At 39.1% G+C, this 17,622-nt stretch overlaps 3 protein-coding genes and 2 non-coding genes across 8 annotated transcripts; 3 read left to right on the top strand and 2 right to left on the bottom strand.

Annotated features, from left to right (window-relative positions):
• Positions 1-461: 461 nt before the first annotated feature.
• On the bottom strand, positions 462-3,923 carry LOC121654536. Its single transcript, XM_042008731.1, has 2 exons — positions 2,493-3,923; positions 462-566 (listed from the first exon to the last, which is right to left on the bottom strand). Exon 1 carries the CDS (start codon positions 3,443-3,445, stop codon positions 2,528-2,530), a length of 918 nt encoding a protein of 305 aa, XP_041864665.1. The 5' UTR covers positions 3,446-3,923; the 3' UTR covers positions 462-566; positions 2,493-2,527.
• A 736-nt stretch (positions 3,924-4,659) lies between these two features.
• On the top strand, positions 4,660-6,812 carry rpl23a (ribosomal protein L23a). The gene is made up of 4 exons (XM_042008732.1): positions 4,660-4,738; positions 5,581-5,761; positions 5,994-6,170; positions 6,480-6,812. The coding sequence occupies exons 1-4, from the start codon at positions 4,714-4,716 to the stop codon at positions 6,562-6,564; spliced, it is 468 nt and encodes a 155-aa protein (XP_041864666.1). The 5' UTR covers positions 4,660-4,713; the 3' UTR covers positions 6,565-6,812.
• LOC121655028 lies at positions 5,798-5,866 on the top strand. The gene has a single exon (XR_006013073.1). It is a non-coding gene; the product is annotated as a small nucleolar RNA Z17 (small nucleolar RNA).
• LOC121655027 lies at positions 6,625-6,691 on the top strand. The gene has a single exon (XR_006013072.1). It is a non-coding gene; the product is annotated as a small nucleolar RNA SNORD42 (small nucleolar RNA).
• Positions 6,813-8,284: 1,472 nt separating the features above from the next.
• birc2 (baculoviral IAP repeat containing 2) lies at positions 8,285-15,847 on the bottom strand. 4 transcript variants are annotated; one of them, XM_042008728.1, is made up of 13 exons: positions 15,789-15,847; positions 13,120-14,031; positions 12,748-13,028; positions 12,300-12,602; positions 11,731-12,019; positions 11,334-11,433; positions 11,138-11,216; positions 10,999-11,047; positions 10,549-10,791; positions 10,327-10,425; positions 9,901-10,056; positions 9,721-9,762; positions 8,285-9,482 (listed from the first exon to the last, which is right to left on the bottom strand). In XM_042008728.1, the coding sequence occupies exons 2-13, from the start codon at positions 13,211-13,213 to the stop codon at positions 9,289-9,291; spliced, it is 1,929 nt and encodes a 642-aa protein (XP_041864662.1). In that variant the 5' UTR covers positions 13,214-14,031; positions 15,789-15,847; the 3' UTR covers positions 8,285-9,288. The 4 variants fall into 4 exon arrangements, with proteins under 4 accessions (XP_041864662.1, XP_041864659.1, XP_041864661.1 ...); XM_042008725.1 differs by lacking the exon at positions 15,789-15,847 and adding an exon at positions 15,005-15,125; XM_042008727.1 differs by lacking the exon at positions 15,789-15,847 and adding an exon at positions 15,066-15,117.
• Positions 15,848-17,622: the final 1,775 nt, after the last annotated feature.

Raw genomic sequence — 17,622 nt, 5'->3', positions numbered from 1 at the left:
AAACAGTGATTTTATGAGAGATAATGTTGAGCATCATGGATCACATTTCACACAGATATCACTGATGTTTTCATCCTGCTCTCGTCGCTCAAACTTCTACATCCAGACAGAGGAACCATGGAGAAACGCTTATTAACTAACCTGTACAGGTACTCTTTAGCTCAACCTAACTGATCCTGTTTAATATTGTACAGACTTCAGCTCTGTAAAACATCAAGGAAACATCTGCATCAGACAAAAACTGAACATATTAAACTTGTTAAAAATGTAATTGCAGCTTACTACACATAGTAAGGCTGGATCAGAGTCGAACTGAGTTTAATCCAGCTGTAGACGGAGCTTTCAGAGGAGGGACATGCATAGACTTACATATAAAGATGTATATACAGCTCCAGAAAAGAATAGAGACCACTGCTATTCTTAAATCAGCATCTTTGAGTGTTACTTCAAAGATTGTAAATCTCCGCTTTACCAGGACAATAAAACTGCAGTCTGGCAGTGGGAGGACACAACTTTGAACTGAAAGGGATGACTGTAAACTCATCACTCAAGAACCGGACATCAAGGGACCATGAAACACAGTGGCTAACTGAGACTAGGGTGAAGTGCATGGCAGGCAGGACTGGACTCATGCAAAATTCACCTTAATTAATGAGAAGTAAATACCTCAGGCTGAGGTCTTACTCCAGTGAAGTTAGGCCATGACAGTGACAGTGAGTCTTACGTTTTTTTTTATTTATTTTAAATCTCACGCTGCCATAATAAGGCAGATGGTGTTTCCACACACTGCAGAAGATGTCCTTATTTTTCACTCAGCACCTGCCCCCGAAATAGTCTGTGCATGCCACTGTACACCAGTAAATAGAGGACCACACCAGCGTAGCACTAGAAACAGAAGGAAACAGAATGTCTCTTTCTGTTTCCAGTGCTGTACTACAATAAAATCAAAAAAGCTAAAGTATGTAATACTAAACTAAAATACACAACAGTCTGCTGTCCTTAAAAACAAACAAATCACATAAAAAGAGTAAAGTTTTGAGTCTTTACAAACATTATGGCAGGCCTACAATTAAAATCATTAAAATACAAATACCTCAGCGTACATGCACCCCTATAATACCCTAATTAAAATGCTAATATGATTATGAAACAATGCTAAAAACCCCCAAAGTCTATCTTACTGGAGGCACAGAGAATTAAAACTCTTCAGTGGAATGTGCACAGAAGATTTGAGCAGAATGAAAGCCTGCAGTCACACCTGCTACCAATCAGTCCCTCCTCCAGTTCCTGGAAATCAACTAATATTGATTTATTGTATCCACTTTAACAGCTTAATAATGAACTCACACTGGCTTATTCAGGCATTGATGCAGCTCTGGTAAAGGACCCATGCAATCAGTGCAGTGCAGTGATGTTCAAAATGTAATGAAACACCACAACGGGCCATCATGGGGAAGCGGGGTGAGCTTTATACACAGCTCCAAAAAATAAAGGGAACATTAAAATAACACATCCTAGATCTGAATGAATTAAATATTCTTATTAAACACTTTGTTCTTTACATAGCTGAATATGCTGACAACAAAATCACAAAAAAATTATCAATGGAAATCTAATTTATTAATCCATGAAGGGCTGGATTTGGAGTCACACTCAAAATTAAAGTGGAAAAACACACTACAGGCTGATCCAACTTTGATGTAATGTCCTTAAAACAAGTCAAAATGAGGCTCAGTAGTGTGTGTGGCCTCCACGTGCCTGTATGACCTCCCTATAATGCCTGGGCATGCTCCTGATGAGGCGGCTGATGGTTCCTGAGGAATCTCCTCCCAGACCTGGACTAAAGCATCTGCCAACTCCTGGACAGTCTGCGGTGCAACGTGGCGTTGGTGGAGACATGATGTCCCAGATGTGCTCAATTTGATTCAGGTCTGGGGAACGTTCGGGCCAGTCCATAACATCAATGCCTTTTTGTTGCAGAAACTGCTGACACACTCCAGCCACATGAGGTCTAGCATTGTCTTGCATTAGGAGGAACCTAAGGCCAACTGCATCAGCATATGGTCTCACAAGGGGTCTGAGGATCTCATCTCGGTACCTAATGGCAGTCAGGCTACCTCTGGCGAGCACATGAAGGGCTGTGCGTCCCCCCCAAAGAAATGCCACCCCACACCATTACTGACCCACTGCCAAACCAGTCATGCTGGAGGATGTTGCAGGCAGCAGAACGTTCTTCACGGCGTCTCCAGACTGTCACGTCTGTCACATGTGCTCAGTGTAAACCTGCTTTCATCTGTGAAGAGCACAGGGCGCCAGTGGCGAATTTGCAAATCTTGGTGTTCTCTGCCAAACATCCTGCATAGTATTGGGCTGTAAGCACAACCCCCACCTATGGACGTTGGGCCCTTGTACCACTCACATGGACTCTGTTTCTGACCGTTTGAGCAGACACATGAACATTTGTGACCTAACCCATGTGTGTGGTTAGTGCTGGTTGTTGTGGTTGTCTGCAGATGCCGTGTCCACTCTACTGCATCTGAGATTGTATGTTAACGGTTTGTTCCTCAGGAGTGTGTGTGCTGGATGGTGTATTTCTTTTGTGATGTCGTGTGCTGCCTTCTTGCAGCATTGTGTGTATATCATGTCCATGGAAAGGAATCTTTATTTTAATAATTCTCTCTGCAGTTTTTATAACCCTCTGAAGAGCTTTCCTCTCTGTCTGGGTGGTATTTCCATCATTGGTGAGGATGCTTTTAACCAGACCTTTATATGCCTGTGTGAGAGGACGATGGCTCAGGTCAGCTTTCCTGAGCAGCCTGATAAAGTACAAACACTGCTGGGCTTTTTTCACTGTGGCAGTGGTGTTTAAGGGCCAGCTTAGGTTTGCCGCCACCTGGAGGGTGAGGAACCTGTGGCAGTCCGCTCTCTCCACCACAGTCCCCTTGATGTTAATGTCCTGCTGAGGGCATGCTTTCTTCCTGAAATCCATTATCAGTTCCTTTGTTTTCCCCACACTGAGGATAAGGTCATTCTCCTCGCCATAGTCTAAGATGCTGTTAACCTTTTCCCTGTACACTGACTCATGTCCACCTTCAATCAGACCCAGGTTGGTTTTGTCATTTGCGTATTTAATGATGATGGTGTCTTCCCGGGTGGAGAAACTCTCACTGGTGTACAGGGTAAAGAGTTTTGGGCTTAGGCAACTACCCCGTAATGAACCAGTACTGACAGTGAGCTGAGCTAAAACTTTGTCCCCCATCTTCACCACCTGTTGTCTGTCCATAAGAAAATCCAAAATCCAATTGCAGGCGGTGGGCGGGACCCCTAAATCAGTCAGCTTCCCTTCCAGCTTATCTGGCGGGATGATGTTAAAGGCAGAGCTATAGTGGAAAAGCATTCTGACATATGTTCTGCTACAGTCCAGATGATATAGTGCACCATTCATTAGTGAGGTAATGAATGGTGATAAAAGTAAAATTTCTGCAGACCTGTATAATAAAAATTAACACAGTTTGTGGTTTAGTTTCTCTTACATCTCTTTCAGAGAGTTAGGGGAATTAACTTGGTTGAGAACTGATTTTTGATCCCTTAAAGCTGCCTTTTAAGTTGTCAGATTACCACATGCAGGTATTAATGTATTGTAAAATGCTTTACAAACAATTTCATTCCACATAACATGATTTGAAGTGAAATACATATTATATATAAGAGGAAATCCTTGTACTATAGAGTGGGAGGAAAAACTATTTTGGGCCATTGTTCATTTAATGGATACTAATGGTGATATTTTAAGTTACTTGTAGTCAAAACTATTTCTGGGGCTCTGTTAAATTTGGTTAACTGAATGTTACAGTATTCTGATATAACTTGTGTTTACAACTCTGTGTATTGATAAATACAACTTCATGGGTTGTAAATTAAACAACAAAATGTTAAGAAAAAAAGTAAACAAAATAATTATTCCTCTTCCTGTCAGGAAAAACATCAAATTAAAAAAGAAAAACATGTAGCTCAGGAGGAAGAGCAGTCGCCTTTCGACCGGAAGGTAGGCGGATTGATTCCAGGCTTCCACTGACTACATGCCGAAGTGTCCTTGGGCAAGACACTTAACCCCACGTTGCCTCCTGATGTGCATATCGGGGTGTGAATGTGTGTGTGAATGGGTGAATGTGATAAGTAGTGTAAGGCACTTTGAGTGGTCAATCTGACTGGAAAAGCGCTATATAAGTACAAGTCCATTTACCATTTTCCATGTAATTTAGGATATTCTCAGAGATGAATTTCATTAAAACTAGAACCAATTTTTTCTCATTTCTTTTTGCTACCCAAAATGAAAGAAGTTTACTTTAAAACAATAACTGTAAAGAGTAGATTTTTCCAAATCTTCAGGCATTTAAGAATGATTTAAAATATTTATATGCATCTGTTAAGATATTAAAAAAGAGGAATGTCTTAATGCTTTCAGACATTAGCACTGTAAATAAACTAATTTGTTTTGTTTGTTTTTTACGTTACATTTTTGACAGCTGCTTAGATTCTTTGAATGATTTTCCATGATTATCTTTGCCTATATGTATTTTTTAAACTGTTTAATAAAGAGGGAATAAAGCTTGTAAGAACCCGAGCAATTTTTGCCAACTATCGCGATACAGCTTTGAGATCGCGTCCGTGCATTATACTGCGGGAAACCCCGTTCAGTCTTCCTTTCTCAACATGGCACCGAAGGTGAAGAAGGAAGGTATGTCAGTGTAATATTTTAAATGTATTAAATGCACCCGTTTTTATTAAGAATTAACCTAACGTTAAACGTTAAAGCCCGGCGTTAAGGAATAAGTCAAATGTGGTCACTGTTATCCGAAACCTCTTGTCAGTTTAAACGTGTGGATAGTGGCAAATGTCTCTCCCGGCATGTTTGATTTAACATGAAGCTAACTAAGCTAACATTGAAGGATTGACGAAACGTGGTCCACGCGTCCTGTTATTCTGGCCTTTTTTCTCTTTATTTGTTCTGTACGGGAAATGACCAGTTAATATTATCATCAGTAGGCAGCCCTGGTGTTTATTTCCTGTGTGTGAGCATGCTAGCAACTACTGCTCATTTGCAGTCTTACACGTTTCTTTGGTAGCGTATATGAATTCAAAGTTTAAGTTGTATTCTCAGAAACCTGTGAACCTTATCCAAATTGTATGACGATAAGTTGACGAGACCGGTTTTAAAAGCACAAGTCAGAGGAATATGTCCACGATAGTTGTGCAGATCAAAGAAAAAATGCTTTTGGGAATGCTGTGTACATCATTACCGAACCAAATGAGGAGTGTCCTAATGAACTAAGTCATTTAAAATTTATCTTTGGGTTTGACCTGCCGGTGAGTTTTGGAGATATGTACGTTACTTTCATAAATTACACATGTTTTCATATATGTGAAAGTATTTTTTGCATATGCAAGTGGAATGAGTGCTTTTTCCCCCTAGATTTACTTGTGTAGGAGTTATTAAATACATGGTGCTCTTTGCAGCCTTATAATGGGAGACATCAACATTTGCATGGTGGAATAACAGGTGGTTTCTTTGTATCATAGTTGTCCCTGCCAAGACTGAAGCAAAGTCAAAGGCTCTAAAGGCCAAAAAGGCTGTGCTCAAAGGTGTACACAGCCAGAGGAAGAAGAAAGTCAGGACTTCTCCCACCTTCCGTCGCCCTAAAACTCTCCGTCTCCGCAGACAGCCCAAGTATCCTCGCAAGAGTGCTCCTCGCAGAAACAAGTGAGTTACAGTTACACGCCAGTAACTATAGGAAAAGGTGCACATGATGGTAATAGCGATCAAAGCATGACAAAGCATGATTCCAGCTTAAACTACTGATGCACCTTGGATTAATTTTGACCCATCTTTTTAGGAAAAGGAAAAAAAGCTTGCACCTTTTGGTGTAAGCTGATTTTGGTAATACTTAGTGTACTGAGGATGATTACTTCTGACTTAAAATGCTTTTCTGTAGGCTGGATCACTATGCCATCATCAAGTTCCCCTTGACAACTGAATCTGCTATGAAGAAAATTGAAGATAACAACACACTTGTCTTCATTGTGGACGTCAAGGCAAACAAACATCAAATCAAACATGCCGTTAAGAAGCTGTATGACATTGATGTCGCCAAAGTCAACACACTCATCAGGTAGATATGACACTGGCTGAACAAAATGCCATAACCAGATTGTGGGAAATTAACTGCATAACTAGCAAATCATTAATTTAATGTAGCACATATGCATTATATGGTTGTCAGCTCTCACACATTTGTAGTTGGGTTTTTTTGTGCGTGCATATGTGGTGGAGAGTCTGGAGTTGATATTTAGCTGATTGACTAAAATTTAATATTGAAATATTGTGTAATGCTTTAGAAGTATGATTTGTAACAGAACCTGTAAATGTCAAGTTGATAAAATTTTTACTTACTTTCATTGCATCTTTTATCAACACTCAGGCCTGACGGTGAGAAGAAGGCGTATGTTCGTCTTGCACCAGATTATGATGCATTGGACGTTGCAAACAAAGTGAGTTTTCTTTAACTGGCATTCACAGGGGTCTTTTAGGCTAATTCAGAATAACAGGTATTTTTTTTAAATCCTGTGCATATGATGTAAACTTTTTAATTTCTGAATGTCTGTGATGCATTCAAAGGAACCACTGATGCCCAGGAGCACAACTATAAAATGCATTCATGTGGCAGCTGAACATGAGTAATTTATGTTCTCTCTTTTTTTTTTTTTTTTTTTACAGATTGGCATAATCTAAACTGAGGCTGAAGAGACTTGTGGAAAAATAAATATTTGTACAAACTATTCTGATTTCTTGTTTTCTGTAAATTGTTATGCATTTGTACAAGTAATCTTTTTTTTTTTTTTGCTTTTAAATTTGCTACTACTTTCTGGATTTGTCAGCTGTGTGAAGGCATATGAGGTTTAGTATTTGGTAGATGTTTACATGAAAACAGGTCCATCCTTAAAGCAAAAGGTGTGGTTTTCTTGAACCTTCATTCAAAGGCTCCAGAGGATGTTTCTCATAATACTTGCATCCAATGAGACTTGAAGTGTAGTGAACTTGAATATTTTAATTGTCAGTGTAAGTCCTTTAAATGAGATCTTTCTGCACATACTCAGAAAAGGGGACACTGTTTTTAGTCAGCTTGGGTTTATAGACTTAATACTTAAGCAAAATACTCAATGAAATGAGCCAGTTATGCAGTGTTTTAATAAGTAAAAATTCCCCCACAATTAATACAGCATCATACACTGCTTAAAAAAAAAAAATCACAACACTGGAGCCCTACTGGGATTTGCCAGGGAACACCAGGATTGGCCATGGGTGTCCTGTGTGGATAAGAGCGGGTTCACATTGGGCACATCTGACAGACATGAGTCCAGAGACCATGAAAAGAAACCCGATGCCTGCAACATCCTCCAGCATCGCTGGTTTGGCAGTTGGTCAGTATGGTCTGGGAAGGCGTATCCTTTTCTAACATCATATGCTGCTGCAGTGGGACCATGGCTCTTTCTGATGCATGACAATGCTCAACCTCATGTGGCTGAAGTGTGACAGCAGTTTCTGCATGACGAAGGCCTTGATGTTAATGGACTGACCTGCCCGTTCACCAAACCTGAATTCAGTCGTGCACCTCTGGGACATCATGTCTTCTATCCACCGATGCCAGGTCGCACCACAGAGTGACCAGGGGTTGACTGATGCCCTGATCCACATCTGGGAGGAGATCTCTCGGAGAACATTCGTGGTCTCATCAGGAGCATGCCCAGACGTTACAGGGAGTGTTTATTCTGAATCCAGACCTCCATGGGTTAATGATTTTGATTTTCATTGGTCACTCTTATGTTATAGTTCAACTGTAATTTTTCATTCATCACAATCTAAGATGGTTTTTAGGTTTTCCCTTTATTTTCTTTCAGCAGTGTATTTTGGGCACTGAGCATGATTCAAACGCCCATCAGTGAACATGCTAGACTGAATGAGCTGTTGATAATTTCGCAGCAGGACATCATTATGTAGGTCTTAAATGAAGATGATTCTGGCACTTCCATGATTTTCTTAAGTATAAATGCTTGATTGTGAGTCTCCTAATAAACAGTATTTTAAGATTAAAACTTGCGTTTGCGAGAAACAATACCTTGTTTATGTGTGATAGATGTATTTGGACTGAGATCTTGCTTTTGTATGAGTTATTCGTCAAAAGTATCTCAATGAAGCATGACCAAAAAAAAAAAAAAAAAAAAGGTGCACAAGAGACCCAAGTTTATTACTCTTACATTCATCCCATAACTACAATGCAAGTTTTCAGTACAGGTGTCATCAATGTCAAACAGTCTCAAATGACTTGTTAAGAAAGCATGAACTCTCAGTGCCAAAATAAGTAAAATAAATACAGTAGTGGCTGGATTGTGGATATATAAATAATAATAAAAAAAACTAAGTTTCATAGCATCACTACAATCACCTTCCTGGATTCTACACGGATCTGAATATTGAAGTCTGAAAACCTCTGTTGGTATATACGGTAGTTGAAAGAGACAGGCCTTTAATAAATATAAACTGGTGCCGTTTTATTTCACTTCTATTATATTGATGCAATAGCACTGATTTTCTTTTAGTTTAGGATTAGTTGGGACTGGATCCCTCTAACTGTGTTTTATGCTTTAATGGAGTCTTTCCAATCAACTTAAGTTAGTGCATGGAGCTGTAGCTGCAGACTTCAAACAGTGTCACCTGTTTGAAAATAAGTTTTAAAATCAATCTGTTTAATGCAGAAGGTGTTTAGTTATATGTATAACAAAGACCAACATCACAATCATATGGAAATTTATACAATTTCTTTAGAGAGCAACACTGTCATTTTATTACAAGCCTATTACAGACTGGTTTAGAAACTAAACTAATACTACTATTTGTTTTATACTTGTGATATATACATTAATTATGATTATGAATCCCAGAACTGAAGAGCACCAGAGGAATACTACATTTTTTATACCCAAGTAGCACTCCTTGCATTTTGTTTTTTCCCCTCAACGTTAGTTATATTAATTCCTATCAGCTTACCCCTTAAAAGCAGAAAAACTTGTAATATGGACAGAAAATGGCCGCACTACTGACACCTCAAACCTCAAAAGCTACACATAAGATTGAGAAAAAAAAAGTTCCTTCTGAGGAATATGAAGTACAGCAAGTACACTCATTCATATCACTGTGACACTAGTCTGAGAAGGCTAGCATAAACCAGCTGGTTATGAGAGGAAGGTTCGAACGGTGCCTTTAACCAGGCCTCTACAGATTGGGCACTTTCGCAGCGATGGAGCACACTCCTTGCAGACCACCAGGTGTCCACATGGGATAAAGACAATGTTGACCTCTTTGTCCATACACACCTTGCAGGTACGCTCCTCCTGCAGGCGTCTCAGCTGCTCCTCCATTGGGAGGTCTGCAAAAGAAATGGGTAAAAGTTTTGATTACAACCTCTGTTGCATGGATTTCTATCACTGCTAGTTTCCCTTTGCCCTTTCCAGGTTTTCCAAAAGAAAAATGATTAAATACAGTATATTCAAGTTGCATTACTTATTGATTCCCTCAGTATTAAAAAAAGAACCATTACTGAGCAAACTAAACCAGATAAGGAAAAAACAATCATTTGTGTAGACGGTAAAAGTGGGTCATCATACCTGAAAGATCTTGGCTTGGTGATGAAGCTTCATTTGATTGAGCTGAAATAGGTAAAGACAATATAAAGTAAGATCAGGCATTATTTAGCAAAGGCAACAATAAATATACTCATATTGCAAGATGCAGCTCTTTATTTGTATAACACAATGGCCAAATCTGATATTGTAGAAAAAGTGTACCCATAAGATCTCTGAGCAAGTGGACATCGTTTTTTTGGATCCAGTTGCGAAAGACTTCTGCAGCAGCGTTTCCTTTAGTGAGGACAAGCTCTATCAGCCTGGCAGTTTGCTGCTGTGGTGACGTCTGAGCCATGAGACCACTGTACTCCTCAGCAGCTGCACATTTAAAAAAAAAAAAAAAAAAAAAAAAAAAAAATCAGGAGATATCAGAACTCCACACACTTCAGCTGCACAATAAAACTTTGAATATCTCAACTCAATCATGATGTTATGAGCCTTTTTATTACATCATATCTGTTCATTAAACGTTATAGAACTACAAGAATTTTAACAGACCATAATACAGTAAACTTCCATTTAATTTAATTCACAGCAGTCACGTCACCTAAAACCAGCACTAAGTAGGTGTTGATAAAATTAACATACACAACACATTTTGCTCTCTCAAATGCTCCAACACCGGCTCGACACTCTTCAGACGCTGGATCAAAGCTGCCTGGTGCCTCTTCACAAATGTGAAACCATCTGAAACAAAGTAAGACACAAAACATATTAATGTCAATGTTCAGCACATGAGCTGCTGTGTGTGTACATTTTCAATGACTATCCATGTAAAGAAGTCTTATGTTCTACTCTCAAAGTCATCACCTGAAGCCATTGCCTCTGCTAGCATTTCTCGCTCTTCCTCCCTTTTCTGGTCTTCAGCGCTCAGTAGGTCTGAAACCAGCTCCTGGACTGTTCTGTAGTTCTCTCCACTGGTCAGGATCTTACTCTGGACTGTTTGCTTGACTAGACTGCGCTCAAAGCCCATCTCTAAAGCAGACTTAATCACGGGAGTGTTCATCATGACAGCATCCTCAGAGCGCTCCTCTCCTGGACCCAGGTGAACCACTGAAATGGAAAGAATGGAAACATGATTTCACTTCTGCATTTTACGGTCTTGAGTTATAAAATCTTTGTCAACACCAACACACATCATTTCAATAAGAAATGTGAAATAAGGTTTTGGCTCTTACCAATACTGCTATAAATAATTAGATGAAACAGATCTTTGTGCTCTTCCTAAATTGTCTTGTGTTCAAACAATTTTAAACTCACCAGGTGGATCGACAAACTCTCTGGAGCTGCTGTCTCCGTTTGTTAAAAGCTTTGAGAGAAAACAGATAAACAGTATTTTAAATAACTTGTTCACAGCTAAATATCTGAACAGACATCCAAGATGCCTCTCTCTGCAAACCTGTTCAAATAGCCGAGGGAATCGAGCCTGGATCTGATGAACAAACTCTTGTCCCTTCTCCTGAAGCAAATACTCACATCTGCAATTAACCGGAGGTAAAAGAACACAAAATCAGAATTTGTGTACAGATTGCACTTCACTATGACACAAAGTGTTAAACTTTATATATATATTTTATCTTGAAAGCAGCATTTACCGAGGAAACCATTTTGCATGTTCCACCCATGGATCATCTCCAGACTCCCAGCATCGCAGGCCTCCATCGCAACAGAAACACTTGACATCATCATTTCTCCCTGAGGGGTAAAAAGAGCGTTAAGTGCAACAAGAGGTTTGGGGAGTTTCCTAAGGAAATGATGGCTCAGATGAAGACAATCATCATCAACATCAGAATTTGAACAGTTTTATGTTTCACTTCCCCTTTAGCTGCAATCAGAAACATAAATCTAATAGTTATGATATGATGACATTGTTTTTATAATTAGAATTCCTAGTGCAACTGAAAAGAAATTCAATGAATGTTAATACTGAACTAACTAACTAATAAATGTAAATTCACAAAAACTGGATCTTATTGCACTGTCGATACCTACCTACATAGTAGAAGCCAGCTTTCGCCAGCTGTTCAGGACGCACAGGAATACGAGACGGCCAGTTGACGAAGGTGAGCAGCCTCTCATCACTCTGCTGCATAGATGGATTGGACACACTACTGAGGGCAGGGGCTCCTGACGACAGCTGGGAAGTTACTGCTAAAGATACCGTAGCAGCAGCACCAGCCAATGGCACGTTGTCAGCTCGGTCCCCCCGGACAAAACGGCAGTTTGGATAATGCCTCTGGTGCTCAGATACAGCTCTGTCACCAGGCTGCCAGTTGCTCAGCTACAAATAAAACCCCAAACTTTAGATTATGAGTTATTCAGTGTTAACACCTTTACCTGAATGATGCTTGTTTTTGTTCTAAGGTGGAAGTAAAATATCTATCTTTGAATAGTTCTAAGAAGTGGGGACTGTGTAGAAAAGTAAAACAGAAACAGAAAAGTGTGTATAAAAGTGTCCTAAAAACTTCTGAATCAAACATCAGATTAAAACCCAGTTCAAGTTTAGAGATTTGCTTCCTAAGAGCAGATGTCATGGTGTGTCCCCCTACAAAGATACACACCTGTCCTCCACAACTGAAGCAGGCCACTCTGTCACCTTGTCCCAGATAGTAGAAACCTGCCTTGGCCAGCTCTGCTGGGGTGATGATGGATAGTGTCCAGGAGTGGAAGGAGTCCAGGCGCTCTTGCTCTCTGCGCATGCTGGGGTTGTGGCATGTAGGTCTCTGGTGGGACATATCCTCTACACCACGAGAACTCAGCGGGCTAGATGGCGGTGGAGCAGAGAAGGCTGTATTTAGGTAGCTGGCTGCCTCTTCACCTAGGCTTGCTGAGGGGTTAGGAGCAGGTGGGCCTGGACCAGAAAGCTAGAAGATATTATGGGAAACTGCTTAGTACAAATGCAATGAAGTACATCAGAGTATGCCTGTTTTTATGTTTTCAGCTATAATTTTTAAATACAGGAAACAATTTATTGTCTTATATTGCTTAAGAAATGTCTTTTGAGCTTACTGGTATAGCTGGGGCAATGCGGAGAGGTGAGAAGGCAGAGTGAGAGGATGAGAGCAGGTTGGTGGTGGATGGGAGGCTTTGGATGAAGGAACATGAAGGACTGAGCTGCCTGTGTTTCTCTGTTGGACAGTCCCCAGCCTGCCAACCCTCAGCTGTCACGTTACACCTGAAACATTGCACACGGTCTCCTACGCCAGTGTAGAACCAGCCTGCCCTTGCCAAACTTCGCTCTGTGACTACTGAAGCTGGGAAACGAGCAAAGGTGGAGATGCGGAAGAGCTCTGGTGGATCAAAAGCAGCACAGTGGCACATTTGATTAAGATTAGAAAATACGCACAAATTTGATGAAGGAAAAGAAAAAAAGATTAATACCTGATGAGTTGTCATACTGCAGGTCAGGAGGAGGTCCATTGCGACACAGACCCATCAAAAACTGGTTGTTTTTTAGCTGAACAAGAGTTTCCATGTATAGGTTTTACAATAGTGATTATAGGAAAAAAAAAGGGATGTCCCTTGAAGGGGGAAGGATTTGAGAAAACCCAAGGTCTCATTCTCGCACACAAACATACTCAAATCTCACACTCAGTGATATAGAAAGTACACAAATTGATAAAAAGCTTTTAACTCAGATTGATACAGTGAAAAGGAAAGTGAAACCTATGTTGGTGCAACATTTAAAAATTCTTGTGCAGAGAAAACATAAGTAGCAAGTCCAGTAACCACCAACATTAAACTGCAATGCACATATCTTTGCCCCTCTGACATGGCCAATTCTGCAAACACCTAACTCCTTGCTTCCACATTACCTGGACCCCTTAACTGCATAAACGGAGGCATTTCCTCTGAGTTAGAGTCAAACTGGATAACAGCTAACAAAACACAACCTATGCAGTAATTAATAATAATAATAATAAAGATGATTTAAGAAGTTGTTTTTTAAATTGGGTGACTAAAACACATCATGAGATTAATCATCTTGAAATTAAACTGATACTGATCAACCTGGATCAGTAATCACTTCACTGCCTCGGACATTTAGTAAAGACATGTCGAACCTTTCAAACTCTAAAAAAGGCTTCATGAGTTTTTGTAAAATGATAACAAATACCTCAAGCATGACACACAGACCAGGGAAAATATGCTCTCAAATCCCTCCCCCCATGCTGGACATCCCTTTTTGTGGGTGTTTAGGCCTCCATAACTGAATAGTAAAAATCCAATAAATTTAGTTTTTTACTCCTCAGGAGATAGTGGAAGTCCCCTCTGGAGTTTTAAATGCAGGATCTGTAGAAAGTAAGAAAAGACAACAAGACATGAGTAACCACATACATAAGATACATACATACATACAAAGACTTAACTGTGTTAATTCTAGGAAAATTGTTTCATTGCTGATTTTATTTGACCAGAGGTCAAACGCCAAAGTCACAAGACTTGGAACAAAGAGCAACTGACATGCAATCAGGATGACTCTGGTCAGTATGACTTGTCTTATGTCTGTTTCTAGGAAATACCCCTCAAGCTTAAAGATACTGTTGATTATGTAGGAATTATTTATCAAAGTGTTAGTGTCCAAGTTTAGGATCTGATAACTTAATAACACGACCAGCCTCATGTTGACATAATTTTAATAATTGTGCATATATATATATATATATATATATATATATATATATATATATATATATATATATATATATATATAAATGAAGTGATATTATATGGAAGTAAGTAGCCTTACTCAATAAGGGTGACAAAGCACATCACGTCAGAAAAATTACTGGAGTGGCCCTTTACACAACCTGCACTCAAATAGCAGTGTTAGTACTGCTTACAGCTTTAATAATCCGAGACTACGTAGCACATTCAACGCCCAGACAGAAAAACTAAATCATTAGTAATAAAATTAAGACTCACTTATAATGCCAGTAACAACGATAATACATTTTTCCCGAAAGGTACTTTCCTGAACTCATATTTGCATCGTAATCAGATTTCCACATTAGCTAGCGCTTGCTAATGTTTTGTGGCTTAATAATTGAGGTTGGGAAAATCTGGCGTGACATTGACATGTATTTCTTCCACAAAGCACGAAATAAAACATAATATTGCCAAGTTAAATTATAAAATGCTCCCCAATTTTAATGATCAACGGGCGGTAGCTTGCTAATGCTAACCTCTTGCTAATGATAATCAGTGCTGAATCTACCCAAATCATTTTAAAGAACAAAAACGGAAAGAAAAATAAAACAATGACCTGAATGACGTAAACACTCGACAATTAATAAGACAAGCTGGCAAGTCGTCTGGACACTCACGGATTTCCTACGCGCTCGGAAAGTCCCGAACCTTCTCGCGTAAAATGTCACCGTGACAATCTGCTTCCGGTTATCGTTTAAATGGGGAGAGAGAGAAAAAGAAAGAAGAAAGAAGTTCAGAAAGTTCTCAGAAGTCCCTCGGACTACTTTTGTTTCCCCCCTTCTAGAGTCAAAAAGAATTTACAATAATATAAATATATAAAATCCCCATGTTACGTATTACTGTAGAGGCGCTCGTTGTTTTCACCTGATTTTCAGATTAAACTGAAAACTGGAAGGTTATGAATTAGAATTTGTAACATTTTTTAGATTAAAAATATGCAAAGGATTCGTGGTCAAAACAGCAGCGGCAATACAGTTAGACTACATATGCCGACATAAATGTATACACTTTGTAAAGCAGCGCAAGATGCGGTTAAACATATGTGCAAAGACACTATAGTGTCAGAGTAAAAAAAAATATTGATTTCAGTTGTTAAAGTGTCTCTTGTTTAAAACTTTAGTATGAAAAATACACTTCAGTTGGTTTTAAATAATTTCAAATAAAACCACCAACTTAATGAAACTGTAAAACAGCAATTACATGAATCAGAACCAATGAAGGTATAACAGAATAAGTTACAGATAGAGGACACAATTTTTCAAATGTTAACCTATGAAAAGTTAGAACATTATTTGAAGTTCTGTAGATTATTGAAGTCAGAATATCTGAAAGATACTCACATAGAGATCTCGTTGAAGACAGGTCAGACCCTGCACGCTAATGACATTGAACCTTCCCTTCTGTGAGTAATCTCATGTCTCTCAAGTGAGTCACCATGACGCAGCTCGCCCTGGTGGCAAAACTGAAATTGACTTTTTTCCTTTTTATAAAGCATGGTATGCATGTAATTTCCTCAAAATATTTCAGTGGGCCCCCTCAAGGGGGACTTTTAGGCTTTCCATCACAGCACTTGAATGACTTCAGTTCATTATGACAGTTTCACATATTTACAGATCCCCTGGACAATTTGGGTACAGCCACTGTTGATACTGACTAGACATCAAGTTTATACTCAGTTTAATCTCATAATAATACAACAGGGGCTGTAAATACAGATGTAATTTTCCACTACTACAATATAGAAGCTAAAAAACTACACATTTTATTACAACAATATATTATTTTATTACACTGCCCTTCTGTTTATGATTGGACACAAACATGGATATAACTGGTCGCACTCTTATGTTGAATTCATTTAATTTTATTTATTTAACCAGGAAAAACCTAATTGAGATTAACAATCTCCTTTACAAGAGTGTCCTGGCCAATACAGCAGCAAACCAAGTTACAAGTCAATCTTGTAACTTGGTTTTTGGAATTTGGGGCTCCCTTAGGCAAACCTTGATTTGAATTAACAAAACTGATTTTAATGACACAGGGGGAAACCAGCACTGGTTATTAAGTGAAACCAAATCCACAGCCAAGCATGGTGATGGCTGTATTATACTGTGGGAATCTTTTTCAGCTACAAGGACTTAGGTGAAACTGGAAAATTAGTCAGAAAAATGTAGGGTAAATCTATGTGGAACTGCTCAGGTTTTTCCAGCCTGGGTGAATTTGAATATAAACGTAGCACAAAAAGCAAGTAAAATTTTGTCTGGCTGATTATTTTTTTCCTTTAATAATACCAACTGGTACTTTATTATACATTGTTGGAAAGCCTGATTAGTCATGTTTATGAGGTATAACATGTAAAGGCCATGCTTCTATGGAAAGACCAATACAGTTAAACATACAGTATAAATAAAATTCCCTCAATATTTTCTTGCTGGTATTCATTCCTGCTTTGAGTTACTTGGTGGATGTTAGAATGACTGCACTCTACAACAGTAATTTGGAAAATAATGAACAAATATTCACCATTTTTAGACAATATTCATTTTACACCTTGAGGGACCTCAGTAGCATGTGCAAGATCCATACACATCCACAACAACCAGCACCTCCTCCTTATGCTGGTGACATTTTGCTGTGGGATGGCGTCCCACCCCACATCTAAGTTCATCCTACAAGTCCTACGGCAGGACATTTTCCACTCACAAACTGCAGAGGTAATGATTATCCTGGCTTTGTGGGGGAGAGCATTGCCATCCTGAGGGATGGAGTTAGGTCCCAGATTCTGGAAATATGGGATTGCCACTGGCTGCAGAATCTCATTTGGACCCATCAGTCAGATGCCAGTCATACATATGTGGCTGTCACACACCTGGCAGCACTGTAATCTCAGAACATGAGGGAATACCAAAAGAAAAATTCCACAGGGGGTTTTGCACATTTTTGGGGTTCACAACCCACAAGTTTAGCTGTGTTGCTCATTTCACAGAAGCACAATCCTTACACGTTATACCTTGTTATAAATATGACTAATCAGGCTTTCCAACTATGTATAATGCAACATTGATAATATTAGAAGTAGATAAATAGTCAACCAAACCCAAATTCCCTTGCTTTTTGTGGAAACTTACATTAGTAGATAAGAACCTCCATTTTGGAGGATTTTAGGTGTAGAAA

Source organism: Melanotaenia boesemani, chromosome 15 (assembly GCF_017639745.1).
Source record: "Melanotaenia boesemani isolate fMelBoe1 chromosome 15, fMelBoe1.pri, whole genome shotgun sequence".
Taxonomy (NCBI): domain Eukaryota; kingdom Metazoa; phylum Chordata; class Actinopteri; order Atheriniformes; family Melanotaeniidae; genus Melanotaenia; species Melanotaenia boesemani.
The sequence above is the reverse complement of the archived record's forward strand: the minus strand, read 5'-3'. Positions and strand labels throughout refer to the sequence as shown.

Bases quoted from the DNA above. Each gene is read 5' to 3' on its own strand.
- LOC121654536 (XM_042008731.1), bottom strand. From the start codon at position 3,445: ATGAATGGTGCACTATATCATCTGGACTGTAGCAGAACATATGTCAGA.
- rpl23a (XM_042008732.1), top strand. From the start codon at position 4,714: ATGGCACCGAAGGTGAAGAAGGAAG. The intron at 4,739-5,580 runs GTATGTCAGTGT...TTTGTATCATAG, and splicing joins ACCGAAGGTGAAGAAGGAAG to TTGTCCCTGCCAAGACTGAA. The intron at 5,762-5,993 runs GTGAGTTACAGT...GCTTTTCTGTAG, and splicing joins AGTGCTCCTCGCAGAAACAA to GCTGGATCACTATGCCATCA.
- birc2 (XM_042008728.1), bottom strand. From the start codon at position 13,213: ATGGAAACTCTTGTTCAGCTAAAAAACAACCAGTTTTTGATGGGTCTG. The intron at 11,434-11,730 runs GTAGGTATCGAC...TTTACCCCTCAG, and splicing joins AGCTGGCTTCTACTATGTAG to GGAGAAATGATGATGTCAAG. The intron at 11,217-11,333 runs GTAAATGCTGCT...GGTTAATTGCAG, and splicing joins CATGCAAAATGGTTTCCTCG to ATGTGAGTATTTGCTTCAGG.